At 38.0% G+C, this 23153-nt stretch overlaps 2 protein-coding genes, 1 long non-coding RNA gene and 1 pseudogene across 4 annotated transcripts in view; 1 reads left to right on the plus strand and 3 right to left on the minus strand.

The window, feature by feature from the left end:
* LOC309496348 (antigen WC1.1-like) overlaps positions 1-201 on the minus strand; it is a 42494-nt pseudogene extending 42293 nt beyond the window's left edge. The window contains exon 1 of the transcript XR_014211781.1: positions 63-201. The product of XR_014211781.1 is annotated as an antigen WC1.1-like (transcript). The remainder of the gene's footprint in view (positions 1-62) is intronic.
* A 6448-nt stretch (positions 202-6649) lies between these two features.
* Positions 6650-7932, plus strand: LOC309496314. The gene is made up of 3 exons (XR_014205107.1): positions 6650-6815; positions 6899-7002; positions 7213-7932. It is a non-coding gene; the product is annotated as an uncharacterized lncRNA (long non-coding RNA).
* Positions 7933-10963: 3031 nt separating this feature from the next.
* Positions 10964-18102, minus strand: LOC309496257 (scavenger receptor cysteine-rich type 1 protein M130-like). Its single transcript, XM_082166240.1, has 18 exons — positions 17969-18102; positions 17498-17812; positions 16792-17091; positions 15816-16130; positions 15358-15672; positions 14942-15256; positions 14487-14849; positions 14132-14449; positions 13664-13966; positions 13376-13453; positions 12688-13002; positions 12381-12581; positions 12187-12282; positions 11917-11976; positions 11660-11728; positions 11489-11557; positions 11274-11324; positions 10964-11164 (listed from the first exon to the last, which is right to left on the minus strand). Exons 1-18 carry the CDS (start codon positions 18084-18086, stop codon positions 11001-11003), a joined length of 3765 nt encoding a protein of 1254 aa, XP_082022366.1. The 5' UTR covers positions 18087-18102; the 3' UTR covers positions 10964-11000.
* A 16-nt stretch (positions 18103-18118) lies between these two features.
* On the minus strand, positions 18119-22833 carry LOC309496349 (antigen WC1.1-like; the record flags this gene model as incomplete). The annotated part of the gene is made up of 5 exons (XM_082166343.1): positions 18119-18125; positions 18235-18271; positions 21573-21887; positions 21977-22279; positions 22524-22833. The coding sequence occupies 5 exons, from the start codon at positions 22831-22833 to the stop codon at positions 18119-18121; spliced, it is 972 nt and encodes a 323-aa protein (XP_082022469.1).
* Between the last annotated feature and the right edge of the window lie 320 nt (positions 22834-23153).

Below are 23153 nucleotides of genomic sequence, written 5' to 3' on the forward strand. Positions count from 1 at the left end.
CTGACAGAGAACATATACTGTTTTAAATACAAACAAAGAGACACTGAATATTTATAATTTACCAGAACAGATCAGACCCACATTATAGTCACTGGTACAGATTTGTTTGTGTGATAATGAAATTGAGCAAAATGAAATCTGAGACTCATTTCCTCTGCACTGAATCTCTCGTGTCCACATCTGAGCATCTCCTTTGCCAAAAGCATCTTAGAAGCATATCTCTAACCTCCCAGAGCACAGGTGAGATCCATTAACGAGTCTGGAAGCTTGATGATCTGTTAATATTACAGGAATGACAGTGCACAGCAGACAAAAACAAATGCTTGATAGTTAAATACAATAAACATACAAACAGTTTTCCAAACAAAATATTATATGTAACAACAAATTAATGGGCAATCAGTTAAATTATTCACCCGAACAGATGACACCGGCATCTGAACTGTGAGTACAGGCATGTACGCTCCATCCTCCTGACCCACAGTTCTTCGGTGTAGACTCTGATCCAGCACAAAATGTACCACCAATCCAGATTGGTCCTGATCCTGGTCCAAAATGAGCATCACGCATCTACAGGTTCTCCACAGTCCAGCTCTCTACACACCACTGCAGCATCAGCCATATCCCAGAAATCATCACACACTGTTCCCCACTGACCTCTATGAAGAACCTCCACTCTACCAGCACAGCGACTGTGACTACCAACCAACCTCACATTCTTTTTATCTAAAGCCCCTTTCACACAGAGATTCCGGAAAATACACGAATAAAGTGACCCGGGATTTGACCCGGGTTCGTTTGATTTTGGTTCATTCACACTGCCAGTGATTTTCCGGAATCAGAGAGTGTGTTCACACACAACCCGTAAAAATGCCGTAAAGACACGTGACATCGATGTGACTTGTAATCTCAGCAGCGTCTTAAGTTTGCTTATGAGCTGCGATCTCTCTCTCGAGAAACCACGCTTGTGCATTGTTTTCTCTGATTCGATCATAAAATTGCGCTTTACGTACCGTTTCACAGCTGGCGAACGATCCCGCGCTTCAGCGTCATCACTACGACACGGCATTATTACGGCTTTTGTTCACACAGCGCGCGTTCCGGGACTGAACACGGCAATGTTACTAGGTCCCGACCCGGCATCGATCCCGGCATAAATCCCGGGTCGAGTTTGCGTTCACACAGAAGGCGCTCTGGCAATTTGCCGGCAATTTGCCGGGTTCAAAGCGCTGTGTGAAAGGGGCTTAAGTGGCAGAAAAATACAGATAGAGACTTTGATTGCATCTCCGTAAGCACACTAGTTTGCGTATCAGTATATTGTGTACACAAATTTAGCACTGGTACACTGGCTCACTACACATTTGGACACTGATTTTTCAATTTCCGGTGATATGACTAGGTGCTTGTGACATAAAACGTCACCACTGGTATTTATTAACAACACACATAACATCTTTCTGACATTTTTTATGCTGTTTAAAGTATGTTACGAAATATACTTTGACTGTTGTTATATATATATCTGAAACATTTTAGCCAAATTTTTATTATAAATATTTACTACATTTAATATCTAATATTAATTATATAATATCTACTACCTATCTACTGATGTTTATACTGACATATAATTAAATTACGATTTGTCATTTCAAATCGTCTATCGCATGTCATGATGATATTGTGTTGGTTTGTGTGATTTGTTTTGCACCTAACAGAATTTCTATTAAGGGGACATAGTGAGTGTTGCGGCAAAAACAATAACTAACAAAACAGCATCAGGCATAAGAGACATCAGGATTCAAATGGTCCTTAAAAGATATTTATTTCTTGCAAGAAATGTTCCTTTCATTTATAAAGTCCAGCTGCAGGTGGAGTGGACCCCTTAGAGGTGTTTGGCTGGCAGTTTTATAATGTTCTCCTCAAAGCTATCTTTTACAGCCCCCACCAAACAAAAGAAACAGGAACCCCTGTGGCTCCCCTAACCCCTCCCCAGCTCGGGAATCTTCTCACCTCTGAAATCTCACACACACCCTTCCAGCTGTATCAACATTATAAAAAGAAATTCAAATACAGCCAAATAAATGTATGGCATTCATTTGTTAAATCATTGAAAATAAAATACAAAGAAAAGATCATTTTTTCCATAACAATTCCTCCTCTTTATCATTCTCTGATAAACGATTTGGTTTCATTAACATCAGGTTTGATTATAACAACTTAAAAACACGCTTGTTTCTAATTCTGCATCAAACCCGTAAATGATAAGAGTTGTTTCAAGTCTTTACATCACAGTTACCTTTCATATCTGATTTTCGTATACCTGATCACTCTACTTGAACCTTGAAAGAAAAAAAATAAAGAAAAATAAATCATCTCGTAACACGGATGACTGTTGCTTTTAACTTTCCTTTACATATCATCGTCCTTAGGAAGAAAAAGAAAAGAAAACATACCTTAACTCAGTTAATACTTTTCCCTGTAACTGCTACTCAAATCGTCTGCATAATTTTGTTCATCCTTCTAACCAATGTAGTTGTTCAAAATTAACTCTAATATTTACATTACGGACCGTCTTTTTTCTTATTACACATCAGTTAATAGATTTTCTACATTTGCACCAAACAAATCAATACCTAGTTTGATTCAATCAAATAAAATCATCAAACTTTTCTTCAACCATTAATTGGTCAACATTTTTCTCCAGATGTGTTGATCATCTCGTTGCCCCATGGACGTTCCATCTTCACCATTTTGACACTTTGCGCGCCGTTGCAATGGTTTTTCCCCCGTAGGCGAGAGAGGTGCGTTGCTAGCACGCCCTTGATCCCTCACTGCCCTCCGCGTCGGCGTGTGGGGTTGCTGATGTTGGTTGGTGTAGTTTAAGGTGAGATGCTTTGACCCAGGTCTCACACTCTCCAATCATTTTCAAATCTAGATCACGATCACACCCCCTCTGGAATGAGTCATTTACTGTCTGCTGTCACCTGCGAATGGAGACCTTAAGTGATGTTGTTAGTAACCGCTTTTCTTGTCGTCCCTTTGGTGTGACCTGTGGATTCAACAGCCTGAAACATATTGTCATCAGATAATTTTGCTCACTGAATAGCACTCAGGGTCCTTGTTCCCCTGAAAAACATTCAACCCATTTTGCTCATGTTAATAAAACAATACAGAATCAGTTCTGTTTGGTTCAAAACATCCTGACATCCTGCAAAATGAAAATTTTAAGTTATGCGCTGCGCAGGTGGCACCTTTTTTTGCCACAATAATAACCCAGGCCAGGATGTTTAGCCAACTTCATCCATAGCCGTTATTTTATGGGGGCACATTCTGCCCTGATTTTGTCTGCTGTCATGCCACAGCCTTTGCTGCCGCGTCCCCTGGTGTTTCCTGTTGAAACAATCTTTGTTATTTGCACACTTACAGACAGATCCCACCTGTGCGATGGCTTTTAGCAAATCCCAAACCCATCCCCCTTTTGATGCAGAATTCAACTTGTGCATCAAATTAACATAAGGGTTTTTTGGATTTAGTTTGCCATTCACACTAAACCAAAGATGTCTGGATGTTCTCCAGACATCTATCCTCCAGACATCTTTCTTTGCCTCTGGAACAGAAAATATTACGTAAAGCCACAATTTTATCTTCTTATTAACCTATTGTAAGGGCAACGACCCCTAGTCTCTTGCTTTTCAGGCCTATTGTTTGGTCTCTTAAGCAACTGTCATCTACGAACATTCTCCAGGTCATCAATTGGTCAGGTCAGGTTGTGGTGTGCACACTTCGTCAACGTCGGTCAAACAAGAATCTCCCCCTTTTTACAATACATAACTGTTAAGGGTTCTCTGGATAATCTGATATTTACTTAGCCTGTGTGTTTGTTGCTGTCAAATCTATAACATTTTCTCAACACATGACTGATGGCTATCTACGACTTCACAATTCTAATTTACACATCAATACTTAAACCTGTCCAGAAAGTAATTCAAATCTACTGCACATCATAAATGACCAAAATAATAATTAACAGACAGAGTTCGATGATCAATCAACTTAAAGCTCGTCCTATGTTCTGTGTTGTCTTCTCATCAGATTGACTCACAATCCTCAGCTTACTTTCAAATTTGTCATTTGCCTTAACCCATCTTTAATGTTAAAACACTCTTTCCAGAGGTTAATGACACATTTATACACACTATTCAGACAGAATAGTTGTCCTAAATTAACACATACTGTACAAAACATGAATTAACACTCACACTCATCCCTGACCGCTCATATTTTTTATTCATATCTTTTCTCTAAAAAGATTTACATTTTAAATGACATTTTAACCTTACATTTTCCTGTATCTTTTATCTAATGTTTTTTATGGCCTCTTAACCAGTTTCAAAGCATGTCTGTTCATTATTCATTTGATTTTAGAAAAGTCAGCTGGATTGTTTTGGTTCATTATTCAATACTTCAGCTTGCAGATAGCAGAAAGACATACACAATACCATTTGTCCCAAACAGTCTCCCTCTCTGTAAACAAATCATATTTTTCAACAGTCTCCTAAGACTGTAATTTAGACAGTGTAATTCATTATACTAACCTTTGACCTTTATTTTCAGCCACCACCATATCTTATAATGGTCCTTTGTCATGTCTAATGATCTACAGGAGTCAGAACTGACACATTAGTTCAACATCAACACAATCTCTGCGTTTTCCGTGCCCATCAGGCCACTAAAATTACAAAAGTTTTTGTTACTGTCTCCACAACAGATAATTAGATTAGTTCAATGGTTTCTGCTGGCTCTTGAAAGCCCATTTGGATCAGCTCTTAAGCAATAACTTTTCTTCAGGGTGTCGTTCCCTGGCATAGTTGCAGACACTTGTCAGAAAAACAAGCCATACAATGAATGCGGTTTTCTGATCAGTGGTATAGAGGGACTCACATTTTCTGGGTCAGACTGCCGTGACTTCTCACAGCTCATCTCGCCTCTCAATGATCTGCTGATGCTGGTGGCCTCTCAGTCAATCAGCGCCACTCTCATACCCATCTCACATAAAACACCTCCATCAGGAGATGCCCAGTTTTTGTGGCGTGACCCCCCTGGCTTAGGTTGTCCCCCTCTGGCCAAAGAGGATCTTACCCGTCCCAGGGGTAATCACTTCGTACACACTGGTAACCGTTCTTCCCATCACAAAATCAGTTTTCCTCAACAGAATCAGTTGTTTTCTGGAGCTTAGGAAAGGCACATTCAAGAGTCATCAGAGCCATTCGGACTGCAGTGTTCACACAGGGAGACAGATTAATAACAGCAGTATTTAATCATTTAAATTCATTAATCATCTAAAAGGTAGCAACCTAGCTGCTTAGATTATAGTCAGTGAATTTAGATCACAACCGTACATTCAGTGTACTGCACTGTTAGACTTTTCTGTAATTTCTACAGTTATTTACTTTAAATCCCCCAGTATTATACTGCTATTTCTCTTTACAGTAAATAACTGTGATTCCAATTGCATCATGGGAATTTTCTGTGACGTCTAACACCACATACAGAGACTTACTGTATTTTTTTAATTTGCTGTATACTACTGTATTTGACGTAACTGCCTCTCTGGCTGGCACCATTCCACCGTGCTTTTTATTTCCTAATTTTTGCCTTACACCACGTGTCTACAACGCTATAATAGCCAGAGGCTGTCTATATTGGACACATTGAAGCGACCGGACCTTTAAATGCAAACCTGTTTATCCCTTGTAAGAACTAGTGCGAGCGCTTGGACTCGTATCGGACTACGTCTGAAATATAACGGCCGCGGCGCATCACTACACTGTCTGGGATTTGTCGTGTCGCGTCAGACAGACATCCAGTGTAGGTAATGGGGTCTTGTCTTTTGTTGGATCGCGACGTTCGTGTCTGGCCCGGGGAAGAGACGGAATTCACTTCACCGAGAGAGAGATCAGCAAGCAAGGTAAAAAAAAAAAAAAAAAAAAAACATTCTGTGTATGTTGACAGGATTGTGCCCAGTTTAACGTATGTTATAACGTTAACGTTAGCCTAACGTTACTCGTCGTCAACATGGCGGTAACGAACTTTACCATGGTAAACTGAGCTAAAGTTTCATTTTACACACTTTGTTAGATTATTGAATTGTCGAGTTAAAATATGCCAACGAGCAACGCGTTTACATTAACAATAAATGTGAATAAACTAATGTGAAATTCTGTTTATATCCTAATGTTGGCCTACTGATGAGAACCTTTATAGTTTTAGCATTAGTTTGCAAACTATACCATATTATAGTTTTTTTTTAATGGAATTTAATATTTACTTCCATTTTTGTGTTTAAAGGCAACTGCAACAAAGCGCCATTTCGCGCCAGTGACTAAGCAAGATTCCAGAGGTAGGCCAGCCCATTTGTGATATATTTTGAGAAGTTTGCTGAAATGATTAGCATACACTATGTGAAAATTGCTTTTGAGCCACTGGTGCAAACTAGGTAGCTAACAATATCTTATAAAATCTCTATAAAATTGGCTAACTTTATATCAAATAAGTGACCTTTGCATTATGTCTAACTTTATTACACAGCAAATGAACCAATCAGAAGATGGACCATTGTCTTTGTTCAGTCTCACCAGATTAAATGTATCCAGGTAAGCACTGCAGTAAAACTCTCACTAATTCATTCAGACCAAATCTAGCATTCTAAACAACTTAAGTTTATATTTTTGTATTATTTTTATATTTTATTAGCCAGCGACTCTACCATTGCAGTTCCACCTGACTAGGAAGGTCCTAATATCAGCGCACAGGTGGGTTAACTACTGTAGGAAGGAGAACGATCATCACACAGTGATTTCTTGCATGTATCTTACTGTGTATTTGTCTCAAACAGGTACTCCTTCACTGCAGACAAGCTGAAATGGGCTAAAATCATCTATTTCAGTCGTTCAACTTCTTTCTATGCATCTCAGCATTTTTGGACAGAATTTAGGATTTGTAAGTATTAAAATTTAATCTGGCATAATTTAATTTAGTTCTTTTGTATGCTATTTATTGACAAAAGCTGTTTACAAATATATATTCATAAGTTTTTGTGAAAATAATAATAAAAATTAACAAAAAAGGAGGTTAAAAATAATGTGACACTAATATTCTCTCTCTCTCTCTCTCTCTCTCTCTCTCTCTCTCTCTCTCTCTCTCATATAGTTTTGGAACCGGGATCTCCTCTGAAGGACTGAGTACATTTGTGTTTGTGGGCACGCATGCAGACCAGGGAACACTCTGATGTTGTCAATCAAGTTCTGAACAGGAACCAATCTTTGGAGAAGTTCATTTATTCACAAAGGTGGACAAAAACATTGTGTTGGCTTTTTAAAGATTATTTTGATGATGACTTTTACTCCTATGCTGTAGAAAAGATGGAGTAGACAGTCAGACATTGATAATAATAATAAATGTTTCTTGAGCATCAAAGAGACTTCTTTCAAAAACATTAAGACACTTAAATACTTCTTTTGGCCACCAGTGTACATGAATCCAACACATTTTTGGAAATAAGTGAAATTATTTTTAAGGTGGGGTTATGTATCTTGTATTGTGAAAAGAACTGTGTTTTGTCCTGTTTTGGACATTTCCTTTTTGAATGCTTAATGTATTTATATTCTGCAGTTTTATGAATGTAATGGTTGATATTTCATTATAATACTTGTATAAGCTAAACAACCAATGACTCTACATTCATTTAGTCAAATGCTAATGTTTTGTTTATGATTTTATGTATGTTTTCAAAAATGTTTGCAGTGAAGGACAGCACATAATGTGTTAATTTAACACGTTTACACATCTTTGTGCTAACCTCTCTGACATATTTACTTTGTTAAAATCATTAACACAATGAATGAGTTAAAATTAACACAAAAAATGTTGTCTCTAAACTTACCCATTAATGTGTAAAAATTTCACACATCATTTCCAGCATTGGCATGTTTATTTTGTGATATGAAATGTTTTAAATAAAAAAAATGGTATTTTGTGATAACTTTGTCTAATTGGTTTGTATGAAAGTAGTACTTATGTAGGATAAAAATAAAATTAATCATATATCAAAATTATCAAATCTAATTTATATTTAGTACAAATAAAAATAATTACAGTAGTGTACTGATTAGCTTAGTTTTTACAGTAATGCACTGTACTGATTAGCTTCGTTTTTACAGTAATGCACTGTATTACACAAAACTGAAATACGGTTTGGTACTGTAACTCTTAATTACAGTAACTTACTGGCAACAGTGTTGCCAGTAAGTTACTGTAAAAAACCCTTGAAAAGGTGTTGGAGAACCCTCTAACAGTGTGTTACTTCTGTAGCCGGAGCCATTGGCCCTGTTTCATGGTGGAGGCTAATATCAGACAAAGAAGTCCTAAAATAAACTAGTCAAAAATGTCACTTCTATCATTTAAGGTCTGCATTATTATTTTAAAGACTTCTTTTAAATCATTCAGTTTTATTTCTAAAACATTTACAAATTGTCCTCTAAATTTATCAAATCTGAAATGCCTGTAGCATGATTTGTTTTAGCTTTTCCATATCTATGATTTTCAACTGAAACACTGTGCTTTACACAGGCTCAGACAACAGCTTTCAGCTGACATTGAATGAGAGAGAGACTCTTGAGGCATTCAGGACTGGTACACTGCATTCTCATAAACTTTTAACTTCAGACTTTATCTACCATCTTTTTTAACTGTAGCCCATCTTAAGGCATCTTTTCCATAAATTACATGTATTGTAATTTAGACATTACAAATTTCCACTCAGAATGAGTCTCTGTTACACTGAAACTGTGGCAGTTTCAGTCACAGCACATGTCAGATTTAGATAAGCAAATTGTTTCAGCAAATCACAAGCTTATCTTTTAAAATCAACATTAACAAGCTTTTGTTGAATCAAATGCCTTTTTTTACACATTTTACATTTAGCAACTGTTAATCCTGTAACACTGCTTCTGTTTATTTTATCTTAAAGAAATAATAATAATTATTCTAGTTCTTAATAACGTTTCAAGTTTCATTTCAATTTTAGTTGTCAGGTTTTCAATTACCATAATTTAATACCCGACTTCAATGTTTTCTCTAGGAGTTTATCAATCTGCTTCTATGATTCATACTAACTTTTGAGGCTGCGCTCTCTGCTTGTCATACATTTTTTTTTTTGATTATCATTATAAATCATTTGTTAGATTTGTCTCTCTATATCATCTAAAACTTTATCAAAGCGTTTCATTCAAAACACAATCATCCTTTTAATGACCGTACTTTTATAGTTATTTCCTTTCAAAAGGAATTCCTTACACTTAAATCTTTCAATCTTCTTATAACTTTCAAAAGTTCCATCTATCAACTTTCTTTTCTCCCTCATTTACTCGCACATTCTTTTCACTTTCCTTACCACTGCATTGATCACATTCTTAGTTCTTTCTCAGAATTAAACTTTAATATCGTCATCCAAACACTCACTGAATGCCCACTGACCGCAATAAAAACACTTCCTGTCACCTTGCCTGTTGTTTAATCACGTGAGCTTTCAAACAGCTCCAGCTTACTTCACACCCCTGAAGCAGTGTGTCCTATTCAGGAAATGCAAACAGAGCCACTGATAAGCAGTTCTCTGCATTTTCCTTTTACAGTCCCAATTACAATAGCTGAATCATAATCTTCATCATATTTACATTGATCTATTTTCTAACCCATATTAACACAGACTTTTCTTTCAATTTGTGTTATTTTGGCACTTTCTTTGTTTGGAGCCAGTCAAGTTATTGTTTATCTTTCCAATCAGAATCAAACTTTTACAAAAACATCATCTGCTTACAGCATTTGCTCTCTTCTGTCTCACTATTTGTATCAGGTCAGTTACTCTTCATACAGTATAAACATTTAATGTGTCATCAATTTTATTAACACTGGTTTTTAAAAGCTTATTCTTCTATCAAATGGTTAGTCTGCAGATTCAACTTAATATTATAATTATTCCTCAGTCCCACTTATCTCTACTGTTTCACGGAAACCACAAGATTACCTAAATCTTGTTCTCAAACCCTAAATTATACAGACAGCTATCCTAGCCGCTTGCACCTTCAACTCTCGTTACAAAAATATGGCAATCTATTCTTAAATACCCTTGTTTTCATAACATTAATAAAATAAAGCACATTTACATCATTATTATTGGCAGAACATACATTTTCATAAGAAACATGGAAAATCTAAATATTCTAAGTGGGTTTCACAAAGTTTCTGATTAACTTTAGTCACACGTGTCTAGGGAAATTATCTCCAACCCATAATTTCCTTTATAAAACAATATATTTTCCTTAAATGGCTTAATATCAACAAAATATCCAATCTTTGGACATTTCTAATTTGGTATTATTATCAACAACACTGATTACAAAACAAGTATACATTTAACATCCAGAAGCTGGGTTGAACAAGCAAGCGCTGTTGCTATACTCCCAGCATAGCTGGACCCTTTAGGTTCAAAAAGACAATGGTTGTCAAAATAAACAATTTCAATAATTATTTTACCACTAAAATATAGATTTTCTTTCTTTCTCTCAAATTGCCATGTCTACATCATGTTCCATTGCAATGAGATCACAAAAACGTGTTTTGTATAAAAACTTTTGGAAAGAGAAGTTTAAACTAAGCATTTTTTCCTGTTAAACACTGATTAAATGTAATTAAGTAGATTTCAATGCAAAATATTACATGTGGTTACATATGGTGGATAGCAGTTAAAACGTATTTAGTATCTAAGACACTTAAACTGCAGACCACTTAAAAGCTTTGAAAATATTTGATGCAGTGATTGTAGTTTCAGTTATTAAGTCCCTCCCTGTTTTCCTGGCTCCTCCCCCACATCATCATAATCTGTTATTAGAAAACAAGAGCAAATTAATGTATCAATATATGCAACACATCAATACTGACAATCAAGTTAAATGAGCTATCATAATCACAGAAATTGATATTATAAAGCAATTATAAAAATTAAACACATTCAGTGTAAGGTAAAAAGGTGTCAGTAACATACCAAACATGTCACTCATATATTCCCTGATATTCTTCACATCATCATACTCCTCCTGAACACCCTCTATTATAAATGTGTCCATTATTAATTACATAAGTTTAAATGCAACTATAATTTGAAGACAAACAAACAAAAAAACATGAAATTTAAGAGAGTAATTTGAATCCCACACCTGCTTTATCCTTGGAGAATTGTCTAACAATGATGACGTCATCATAGTTTTCTGGCAAGTCAAAAGAGACAAATAGACAAAATAATGAAAAATTAAATGCATCCATTAAATGTGCAAAAATTTGGATTTTGAAACAGTGCCTATGTATAATTAACTAAACCCTTATTAAATAAAATATAATTAAATAAAACCTCTAGAAATGATAAGAAATAAACCTGTATCACGAGATCTCAGTCCAACAGTGATTATATCATCATAATTCTCAGGTGTGATTTGCTGCTCTTCTAAATGAGTTAACAGCAAGGAGGAAATAAACAAAAACTGCTTTAACTATTCAGAGGTCCAATAGTTAATTTAATTTAGTGAAATCAGTTAAACTCACTGACCTTTATTTGGCCCTTCAGTGGTGGTGATGTCATTATAGTAGTCAGGTGCGGCTCCTCCTGCAAAATTCGCTTTAAAAAGAGTAGATGAAAGAAAAAAAAATTCAATAAATCCTTATCTGAATTATTATGGGCTGAAGAGTTTACATAATTGACACTCCGTAACCTGCTGAGTGAATGTTTTTAATTAATTTAACATCCATTCATTTCTGTATGTGATAAGATTTGAGTTATATTGATTTATACTTGAGTCTTCTAACCTGAAAGAAGCTCATCATCATCTTCATACCCAGAATGTTGTTCTTCAGAAAGGACACTTCCTATTATGGAGAAGTAGATTCATCAGACACACGTTCACAATCGTAAATCAGCCAAAATCTCCACTTCCTTTGAATCTCAACACTAACACTGTATATCTTACAGATAACACACAAAAGTCCCACAAATGGATATATGCGATTTATTCTACTCTCCCCCATTAATAAAGTGATAATGATCTCCTCAAATCAGACTCTATGACATTTACTCACCCCTCTGAGTGAAGAAACTCTGTCTATTAGTGGGTCTGTGATGAATCTCCTCATAAACGGCCTCAGTCTTCGTCTTGTGTCTCCTCTTAGAGAGAGCTGTGAGTGTAGACAGACAAACCTGCTGTCAGTTCACAACACATGACTGATCACACACTGAATAAGACACAATATGACAGTCTCTGGATCTCTCCTACCTCTCCTCATCACTCTGTTCTGCTGAATCAGTATAAGCAGTGGCACTAAGAGCAGTAAGAGCAAAACTCCCAGTACAACCACAAGCACAGAGAGAGACACTGGAGGAGTTTGTGGAGGAGTGACTGATGTTGAGCGCATTGTCTGAGAAACTGGAGGAGAAGCTGATGTTGTTGTGGCAGGAGTAGTGGACACTGACAAATCTGCCAAAACAGACACAAACACATTCGATTTCATGCAAATACAGAGATATTATTCACTCTAAAATGATGTGAAAATGACTACAATTGCTCAGTGTTTTGCTGTGACCTGCACAGGTGAGTCCAGCGTGCTCTTTGTGGGAGCAGTCAGTGTGGTTCTTCAGGGAGAGAGGACAGTCCCACAGGTGAATCTCATTCCCTCTGCACTCGACTCTGTTCAGCCACACAACACCTTCACCAGCACCAAAGACTGAATTCCCATCAGCCCTCAGTGCTGCTCCACAACCCAGCTGCCTGCAGACCACCTGAGCATCGCTGATGTCCCACAGATCAGCACAGACTGAACCCCACACAGCGTTATGATACACCTCCAGCCTCCCAGAGCACCGGCCCAAACCTCCACTCAGTCTGAGAGGAACATGATCTAAATCACACACAGAAACCATCAATGACCAGCTTCAGCACAACATTTACAACAAAAAACACACTGGTCTATGATTAGATTTATGAAATTCATCCATCCATCCTTCAAAGTGCTCATCATCCGTAGGGTCACAGAGATGCTGGAGCCTATCCAAGCATCTCGGACCGCAGATAGGGAACACCCTGGACAGATGGCCAGTCCATCACAGGGCTTCATATACTCGCTCACACTTGAGGGCAATTTATTGTGTCCAATTCATATGCTGCATGTCTTTGGATTGTGGGGGAAACCCACTCAGACACAGGGAGAACATGATAACATAAAAAAATAAAAAAAACATTTTTTTTGTGTGCAAATTTGTCAAAAAACTTACTTGAACACTGTCTCTGGTGAGGAGATGGTGAGGTAGAACATGTCAGATGACTCCGAGGAGACTCAGAACTTTCCTCCACTAAGAATAAAACATGAGAAAATGAATAAAACTGAAGTGAAAATTAGGATATAAAAGCAATAATATCTATGTTAAACGTATTAAGAATTCCACTTCAGCTCAGTTTAGTTTTTCAGAAACATGAGTTTACTCTCCACATTAGATATACATATTGTATTTAAAGAAACATGACTACTGAGACCATCTTAGGTCATTTAAATATCATCTCACTTGAGCAGGTGATCTTGACCACTTCATCTTTATTACAGTAATTCTCTCCCCAGGGTGAAGACGGACACTGCCATAGTGTGGAGTCATGTGGTCGACATGATACTATATCCAGCCAGTTAGGAGCTGATTCCAGTCTTGGTGTAGAAGAGGATTCAACACCAGATCTTCCACAGTTCAGCTCTTGACAGATCAGACTCGCTGTGTCTCTGTCCATCTGGTTCCAGCACACATTACCCCAGGATCCATTGTAGAAAACCTCCACATTCCCTTCACAGCCCTCAGTTAACCTGATCTCTTTAAACTCTATACATGCAAAAGGATGAGAATCAACTTTAACTTTCATCCAACCCCAATACATTTCTACCACAGAATGGTACATATACATGACTGACTGAAATATCTTGAAAAAACTTTTTTTGATTTTAAATGTTACTGAATAACACATTTTCACACTAGTGTACCGTTTACCTGAGCACACGACTCCTACATCCTCCTTGTGTTGACAGTCATGTTTCCCCCAGCCCGGAGAAGAGCAGTTCCACAGGGACGTCTCATTCCCCTCACACTCCACCTCATCCAGCCATATGGGTCCAGAACCAGGACCAAACCAGGCTGGTACCTGCTGGTTACTGAGGGCCACTCCACACTGCAGCTGTCTGCACACCACATGGGCATCTTTAATATCCCAGGAGTCATCACACACTGTCCCCCATGAGCCGCTGTGAAAAACCTCCAGCCTCCCTGCACAGTCTCCCCCAGAACCCACCAGCCTGATGGACCCGCGACCTGATATTCAGAGAGAGAAAAACAAATTATTGATCACTAACAATTGAAGAATCTGCCCAGATGTTGCTCTTCTCACCAAGGCAGGTGATTGACAGCTGTTGTGTGGAGCTGCAGTTGAGAGTTTGTGGAGAGCTGCAGTTCCCCAGATGAGCTTCACTCCCAGAGCACTGGAAGCCCGTCACACACTCATGACTGTGTTCAGGACTGGATGAAGAGGAGCCGGAGAAGTTCAGCACAGAGCCACAGCCCAGCTGTCTGCAGACCACAGAGGATTCAGTGAGACTCCAGGAGTCCAGCAGAACTCTCCTCCAGATCTGATGGATGGAAACTTCCAGCTCCCCCTCACACTGTCTCTCTCCAGACAACCGCACCAGACCGTGATGAACAGCCAGAGAAGAACCTGAGGAGAAGATCTCATGTTTTACTAAAATAAGAATTGTGTTATAACATGGTGAAAAAGAGCATAATGCTCTCAGTGTCAAATAAGTTTACCAGAGCAAATGACTCCAACATCTCGTCTATGAGAACATTCAGCTCGACTCCATGAAGAGATGGAACATTCTGAGAGTTTTGTTTCATTCCCGTCACAATCAAACACATCAGCCCAGATTTCACCACTTCCCTCTCCAAACCAGTCTGATCCCACAACAGACACAGCAATCCCACAATTCAGCTGTCTACAGAGGACACTGGCAGCTCTCATATCCCAGCATGCATCACACACTGAGCCCCACTCATTAAGGAACCGAAGCTCCACTTTTCCAGAACAGGAGTCTGAACCGTTCATCAGTTTGGCCTCTGTGTAGCCTGAATAAAGAACAGAAGTTAAAATAAAGTATAATGCAGCTGACAGAGAACATATACTGTTTTAAATACAAACAAGGAGACACTGAATATTTATAACTTACCAGAACAGATCAGTCCCACATTATAGTCACTGGTACAGCTTTGTTTGTGTGATAATGAAATTGAGCAAAATGAAATCTGAGATTCATTTCCTCTGCACTGAATCTCTTGTGTCCACATCTGAGCGTCTCCTTTTCCAAAAGCATCTTCTCCCAGCACCTGTACAGGAGCCCCACAGTCCAGCTCTCTACACACAACCTCTGCATCCTGCTGGTCAAAGGCAGCGTCACACACTGAAACCCACGACTGATCATCAAGTATCTCCAACCTCCCAGAGCACAGGTGAGATCCATTAACGAGTCTGGAAGCTTTATGACCTGTTAATATTACAGGAATGACAGTGCACAGTAGACAAAAACAAATGCTTGATAGTTAAATAAAATAAACATACAAACAGTTTTCCAAACAAAATATTCTTTACGTCACAACATATTAATGGGCAATCAGTTAAATTATTCACCCGAACAGATGACGCCGGCATCTAAATTGTGAATACAGTCATGTAAGTTCCATCCTGATGACCCACAGTTCTTCAGTGTTGACTCTGATCCAGCACACATGACAAGATTCATCCAGATTGGTCCTGATCCTTGTCCAAAATGAGCATCACCCAGAGCATCTACAGGTTCTCCACAGTCCAGCTCTCTACACACCACTGCAGCATCAGCCATATCCCAACCAGCACCACACACTGTTCCCCACTGACCTCTATGAAGAACCTCCACTCTACCAGCACAGGGACTGTTGCCACCAACCAGCCTCACATTCTTTTTATCTAAGTGGCAGAAAAATACAGATAGAGACTGTGATTGCATCTCCGTAAGCACACTAGGTCGCGTATCAGTATATTGTGTACACAAATTCAGCACTGGTAAAGCACACTGGCTCACTACACATTTGGACACTGATTTTTCAATTCCCCGTGATATGACTAGGTGCTTGTGTCATAAAACGTCACCACTGTTATTTATTAACAACACACAACATATTTCTGACATTTTTTATGCTGTTTAAAGTATGTTATGAAATATACTTTGATTGTTGTTATATATATATCTGAAACATTTTAGCCAAATTTTAATTATAAATATTTACTATACTGTTCACCACCTATCTACTGATGATGTTTATACTGACATATAATTAAATAAATCCCATGTCATGATGATGTTGTGTTGATATTGTGTTGGTTTGTGTGATTTGTTTTGCACTTAACAGAATTTCCATTAAGGGGAACGTAGTGAGCATCTAGTTTTTGGAGTGCATTGTAGGATTTTTAGGGAGCGAACATTCCAGTGAACTTGAAGGATTTTGTGATTGAGACAGACCTTAAAATGTCTGGCTCCTTGGTCAGTGTTCTGACTGTGAAATATGAAGCTGACTGAGATGCACCCTATTAGTAAAAGGTATGATATTACTATATTCTTTTAACTCACCAGCACAGATCAGCCCTTGGTAATTATCATGTGAACAGCTGTTTTTGTATAAGGATGTTGGACAGAGGTGAATCTGAGACTCATTTCCTCTACACTGAATCTCTTGTGTCCACATCTGAGCGTCTCCTTTGCCAAAAGCATCTTCTCCCAGCACCTGTACAGGAGCCCCACAGTCCAGCTCTCTACACACAACCTCTGCATCCTGCTGGTCAAAGGCAGCGTCACACACTGAAACCCACGACTGATCATCAAGTATCTCTAACCTCCCAGAGCAACTTGAGTTTCCAATAAGCCTGACACCTGAAGTAGCAAGAGATAAGAAACGTTTCAATTTTGTTTATCTAAAGGAGTGTAATTCACGTCATTATTGTTCTACCATAAAGCACCACTTATTAATGTGAAAGGAGTAAAATAGTCAAATTACTCAATCTCTCATGTCAATCCATATAATCTGACTTTCATTTTTATGGAACATAAAAGGGGAATTTTACAGAATATCCTGGTACTCTTTTCAATATAATGAAAGTAAAAAAATAAAAAAATAAAAAAATAAAAAAAACATTTTGTGCTCTACAGAACAAAGTCATAGAGATTTGAAAAGACACAAAGTAAATGATGACTGGTTTTTAATTTTTGGTTGAACTTTCCCTTTAAGGCAGTTGAATTATCAGTGATGTAAAAACAGTGCAGGTTTGGAGCAGTTTACCTGAGCAGATTACTCCTGCATCTTTAGTATGATCACAGTCATAAAAACCCCAATTTACTGTTCCACAGTTCTTCAGTGTAGATTCTGATCCCGAACATATCGTGCGATTTGTCCAGATTGTTCCTATTCCTGGTCCAAAATGAGCATCACTCAGAGCATCTACAGGTTCTCCACAGTCCAGCTCTCTACACACCACTGCAGCATCAGCCAAATCCCATGTCTCACCACACACTGTTCCCCACTGACCTCTATGAAGAACCTCCACTCTACCAGCACATCGACTGTGACCACCAACCAGCCTTACTCTCAAATTGTCTATAAAATAAATAAAGAGGGAGTAAAGACATAAAGGAAAGAATAAGGAAAAAAGTATCACAATAAGAGAAAAAACGATGATAAAATTTACTAATATTTAGTGTAGATTTTGGGAACATGAAATTTGATTTAAGTTTATTTAAAAAAGGCTCAAACCTGCACACACTAGTCCAACATCATTTTCATATGAACAGTTGTTTTCATGTGATGGTGATGTTGGACAGAGGTGAATCTGAGACTCATTTCCTCTGCACTGAATCTCTTGTGTCCACATCTGAGCGTCTCCTTTGCCAAAAGCATCTTCTTCTAGCACCTGTACAGGAGCCCCACAGTCCAGCTCTCTACACACAACCTCTGCATCCTGCTGGTCAAAGGCAGCGTCACACACTGAAACCCACGACTGATCATCAAGTATCTCTAACCTCCCAGAGCAGCGAGAACCTCCAACCAGCCGGACTTCTGAAAGAACAACACAGAAAAAAACTAAATTTAAAGTTAGAGAACTTCAATAATGAGTCAGTCATATAATTAATATATCAATCAACAAGAAATCATATTTTCCTTAATCTTCTGAAATAAAAGATATTTATTATGAAAACATATTATACATGTCAGCAAAACTTTTTCCCAGTCCAAAAGGACTTGAAAGTAACCTACAAAAACAGCTCATATACAAAACAGTGTATAGTTATTGTTACTGTAAAAATCTTAATGCATTACATGACTGCCCACATTTCAACATTTTCATGTCAACAATGTCTATGAATGAATCCTATCAGGGAATTACACTCACCTAAAGGATTATTAGGAACACCTGTTCAATTTCTCATTACAGTTTTTTACAATCGCTATGACAGTTTTTTCAATACATTTAACAAGTTTCCTAAACTCTTAACACACCAACACACCTAAAACACACAATTGGCAAAACGGTTAATTTCATGCTCAAAATCACACATTATAAACTAAACTACAAAACTAATTTTCAAAATACAATAATACACTAACACTATACACCATGTCTACCAAAACATTAACACATGTTCTCTTACACCAGGAACATTTAGTCAATCATAGCACAATGTCATAAAAAACACTAACATCAGATGGAATTACAGAAACTGCATTATTTTATATGTGTCAGGTCTGCCCTTATACAACAGACATATTATTCTATAGATATATTATACTATCTATTATATCTATAGATATTGTATTGATCATAGATTGTGTTTTGCACTGCAGTTTCTTTTGAAGTCTCTCTACATTTTTGTTTTGTTTGTAATGTAAATGCATTTTGTTGTTGTTTTTTTGCAGCAAAAATTCAATACAACAAAATAAATGACCTTTCTTAGAGTAGCTTTATGGAATGTATGGTTTATGAAAAAAAGATGACAGAGACAGAATTACTGCAGTAACGGCTTTATTTGCAAAAGGACAGATAACAAAGATAACAAAAATATGCAATATAGCTGCCATTTACAGTATTACTGTATGTGAAAATACAAAAAATACAAACAGAAAAGGTCATCTTCTAATCTGCCCGGTCTTCTGCATTTGTCCACGTTCTCATCCACATCACACCTGAAATCTTCCCTGGCAAGGCATCTTGGGAAGAATCTTTTACAGTAACATGCCTTATCCACCCCTGGTAGTGTTCAGCTGTGATGTCTTGTATGCAGCATCTTTTGCATACAGGAGGGACATTTGGTCCTGTGGACTATGGTCAAAAACCTTTCATCTCCAGGCTGAGAAAACTCCTCAAAGGGGTTGAGGAAAGGGAAGTAAGGGGCAAGGAAAATGGACATCATCCTCTGATGGGCGTCAAACCAGGCTGTGACTAGACGGGAATGGTGGAATGCCACATTGTCCCTTATTTGCATAACTTCAATCAGCTGTTTCTCACTAGCAATGGAATAATGTGAAAATACAAAATATACGAACAGAAAAAGCACCAGAAGAATAAAAATAAATAAATAAATAAAAAGATCTTCTAATTATTTGCATAATTCAATCAGCTGTTTCTCAGTAAGAATAGAATAAAATACAGGGGATATATTTGTGTTTCAGTTCACAATATAAGCAGCTGTTTACCTTGACTTTAGCCTGTAAGGTTAGGTTTAGAACATGGTGTTATCTGTTCTGACATACAGTGTTAAAGCATTGGTAAATTTGGCAGTAAAAATCCATTGTTTTGTTCTTGTTTGAGCTTGTGTGTAAAAGAAGTTCAAGCATTTTAAATTTGTGTTAATTGTATACATTTTGTGTAAAAGCAACAAGAAATGTGTTAATAGTATAGCTTACACAGACAGATGTAGTGCTAACTGTGTTAAGAGTTTTGGAAAATTGTTAAATGTATTGAAAAATCTGTCATAGCAATCGTAAAAAACTGTAATGCAATTATCTAATCAACCAATCACATGGCAGTTGCTTCAATGCATTTAGGGGTGTGGTCCTGGTCAAGACAATCTCCTGAACTCCAAACTGAATGTCAGAATGGGAAAGAAAGGTGATTTAAGCAATTTTGAGCGTGGCATGGTTGTTGGTGCCAGACGGGCCAGTCTGAGTATTTCACAATCTGCTCAGTTACTGGGATTTTCACGCACAACCATTTCTAGGGTTTACAAAGAATGGTGTGAAAAGGGAAAAACATCCAGTATGCGGCAGTCTTGTGGCCGAAAATGCCTTGTTGATGCTAGAGGTCAGAGGAGAATGGGCCGACTGATTCAAGCTGATAGAAGAGCAACTTTGACTGAAATAACCACTCGTTACAACCGAGGTATGCAGCAAAGCATTTGTGAAGCCACAACACGCACAACCTTGAGGCGGATGGGCTACAACAGCAGAAGACCCCACCGGGTACCACTCATCTCCACTACAAATAGGAAAAAGAGGCTACAATTTGCACGAGCTCACCAAAATTGGACAGTTGAAGACTGGATAAATGTTGCCTGGTCTGATGAGTCTCGATTTCTGTTGAGACATTCAGATGGTAGAGTCAGAATTTGGCGTAAACAAAATGAGAACATGGATCCATCATGCCTTGTTACCACTGTGCAGGCTGGTGGTGGTGGTGTAATGGTGTGGGGGATGTTTTCTTGGCACACTTTAGGCCCCTTAGTGCCAATTGGGCATCGTTTAAATGCCACGGCCTACCTGAGCATTGTTTCTGACCATGTCCATCCCTTTATGACCACCATGTACCCATCCTCTGATGGCTACTTCCAGCAGGATAATGCACCATGTCACAAAGCTCGAATCATTTCAAATTGGTTTCTTGAACATGACAATGAGTTCACTGTACTAAAATGGCCCCCACAGTCACCAGATCTCAACCCAATAGAGCATCTTTGGGATGTGGTGGAACGGGAGCTCCGTGCCCTGGATGTGCATCCCACAAATCTCCATCAACTGCAAGATGCTATCCTATCAATATGGGCCAACATTTCTAAAGAATGCTTTCAGCACCTTGTTGAATCAATGCCACGTAGAATTAAGGCAGTTATGAAGGCGAAAGGGAGTCAAACACAGTATTAGTATGGTGTTCCTAATAATCCTTTAGGTGAGTGTACATTAGAATGTAGAGTTAGAAACAAGCTTCTAAATTTTATTTTTAACAAGGTCTCTGATTATTACAGTCTGACCTTAACAGTCTGTGCTGTCAAAAAGAAACTGGAAAATGGTCACAAAAAATGAAATTATGACTGCTTTTGGTGCAATTGTTTTGTACATTAAGACAGGATTTTTAGCTTTAGCTTACCTGAACAAATGACTTGGGCGCTCTTATCAAGACACACATCAAGATCAGTTGGTTGTATGAATTCACATTTCTTAAGTGCAGACTCTGATCCAGTACACATTGCATTTTTCATCCAAAACGGTTTTGATCCCAGTCCAAAATGAACATCATACAGAGCATCTACAGGTTCTCCACAGTCCAGCTCTCTACACACCACTGCAGCATCAGCCAAATCCCAGCCAACACCACACACTGTTCCCCACTGACCTCTATGAAGAACCTCCACTCTACCAGCACAGCGACTGCTGCCATTTACCAGTCTCACATTTCTTATGTCTATGAATGTAAGAGAAAAGGCTATTGTGAATTTAAATTGTTATAATAAAATGAAATGAAATGTGCTTTGTTGTAAGTTGAACTGTTACCAGTACACAGCAAACCAATGTTGTGCTCATGTGAACAGTTGTTTTCATGTGATGGTGATGTTGGACAGAGGTGAATCTGAGACTCATTTCCTCTGCACTGAATCTCTTGTGTCCACATCTGAGCGTCTCCTTTGCCAAAAGCATCTTCTCCCAGCACCTGTACAGGAGCCCCACAGTCCAGCTCTCTACACACAACCTCTGCATCCTGCTGGTCAAAGGCAGCGTCACACACTGAAACCCACGACTGATCATCAAGTATCTCTAACCTCCCAGAGCAGCGAGAACCTCCAACCAGCCGGACTTCTAAAAAATACAACACAGATCAACAAAAGCATGGCTTATTTGTAGGGCTTCAAGATAATGATTTGTACATCAAAGCCATTTTATTTTTAGTCTTATAATGAATAAAGTAAAAACACAAAAGAAAACCATAACAAATATAAATATAACATTTATTTATTATTGAAGTCAACATTTTAAAACTTCTTTAAAAATTAGAAGCCAATCTGGAAGCGCATATTAATTTTAATATGTAAAATAGTGTTACCTGAGCAAATGACTCCAGCATCTTTACTATGGTCACATCTGTGTTTACCCCATCCTCTTGATCCACAGTTCTTCAGTGTTGTCTCTGATCCAGTACACATGACAAAACCCATCCAGATTGGTCCCGATCCTAGTCCAAACTGAGCATCACCCAGAGCATCTACAGGTTCTCCACAGTCCAGCTCTCTACACACCACTGCAGCATCAGCCAAATCCCAGTGATCATCACACACTGTTCCCCACTGACCTCTATGAAGAACCTCCACTCTACCAGCACAGCGACTGTGACCACCAACCAGCCTCACATCCATACTGTCTAAATATTAAGCAGTAACAATGAGAGATGAAAGATGAAGGGATGAGAGTTCAATTTACAGCATTAAGTGGGACAACTGGGAAAATGGGATTTAAAATGAAGCTATGTTGATTAACAAAAAAATAATTATGCTGACTCCCTCCTTTTATTAAAACAATTAAGGGTTTCAATTATCCTAAAATGCATTATTGTTTCAGCTGTAAATAGTTCAAAACAATTACAGGGTTTATACCATTATGTTGTCATGGAAACAAAGTTTAAAACTGGAAATAACTTTGCACAGAAAAGGTTAGTAAGCAATTTTTTCCACACTAT

The sequence above is a fragment of the Leuciscus leuciscus genome, assembly GCF_965113295.1.
Source record: "Leuciscus leuciscus genome assembly, chromosome: 4".
Taxonomy (NCBI): domain Eukaryota; kingdom Metazoa; phylum Chordata; class Actinopteri; order Cypriniformes; family Leuciscidae; genus Leuciscus; species Leuciscus leuciscus.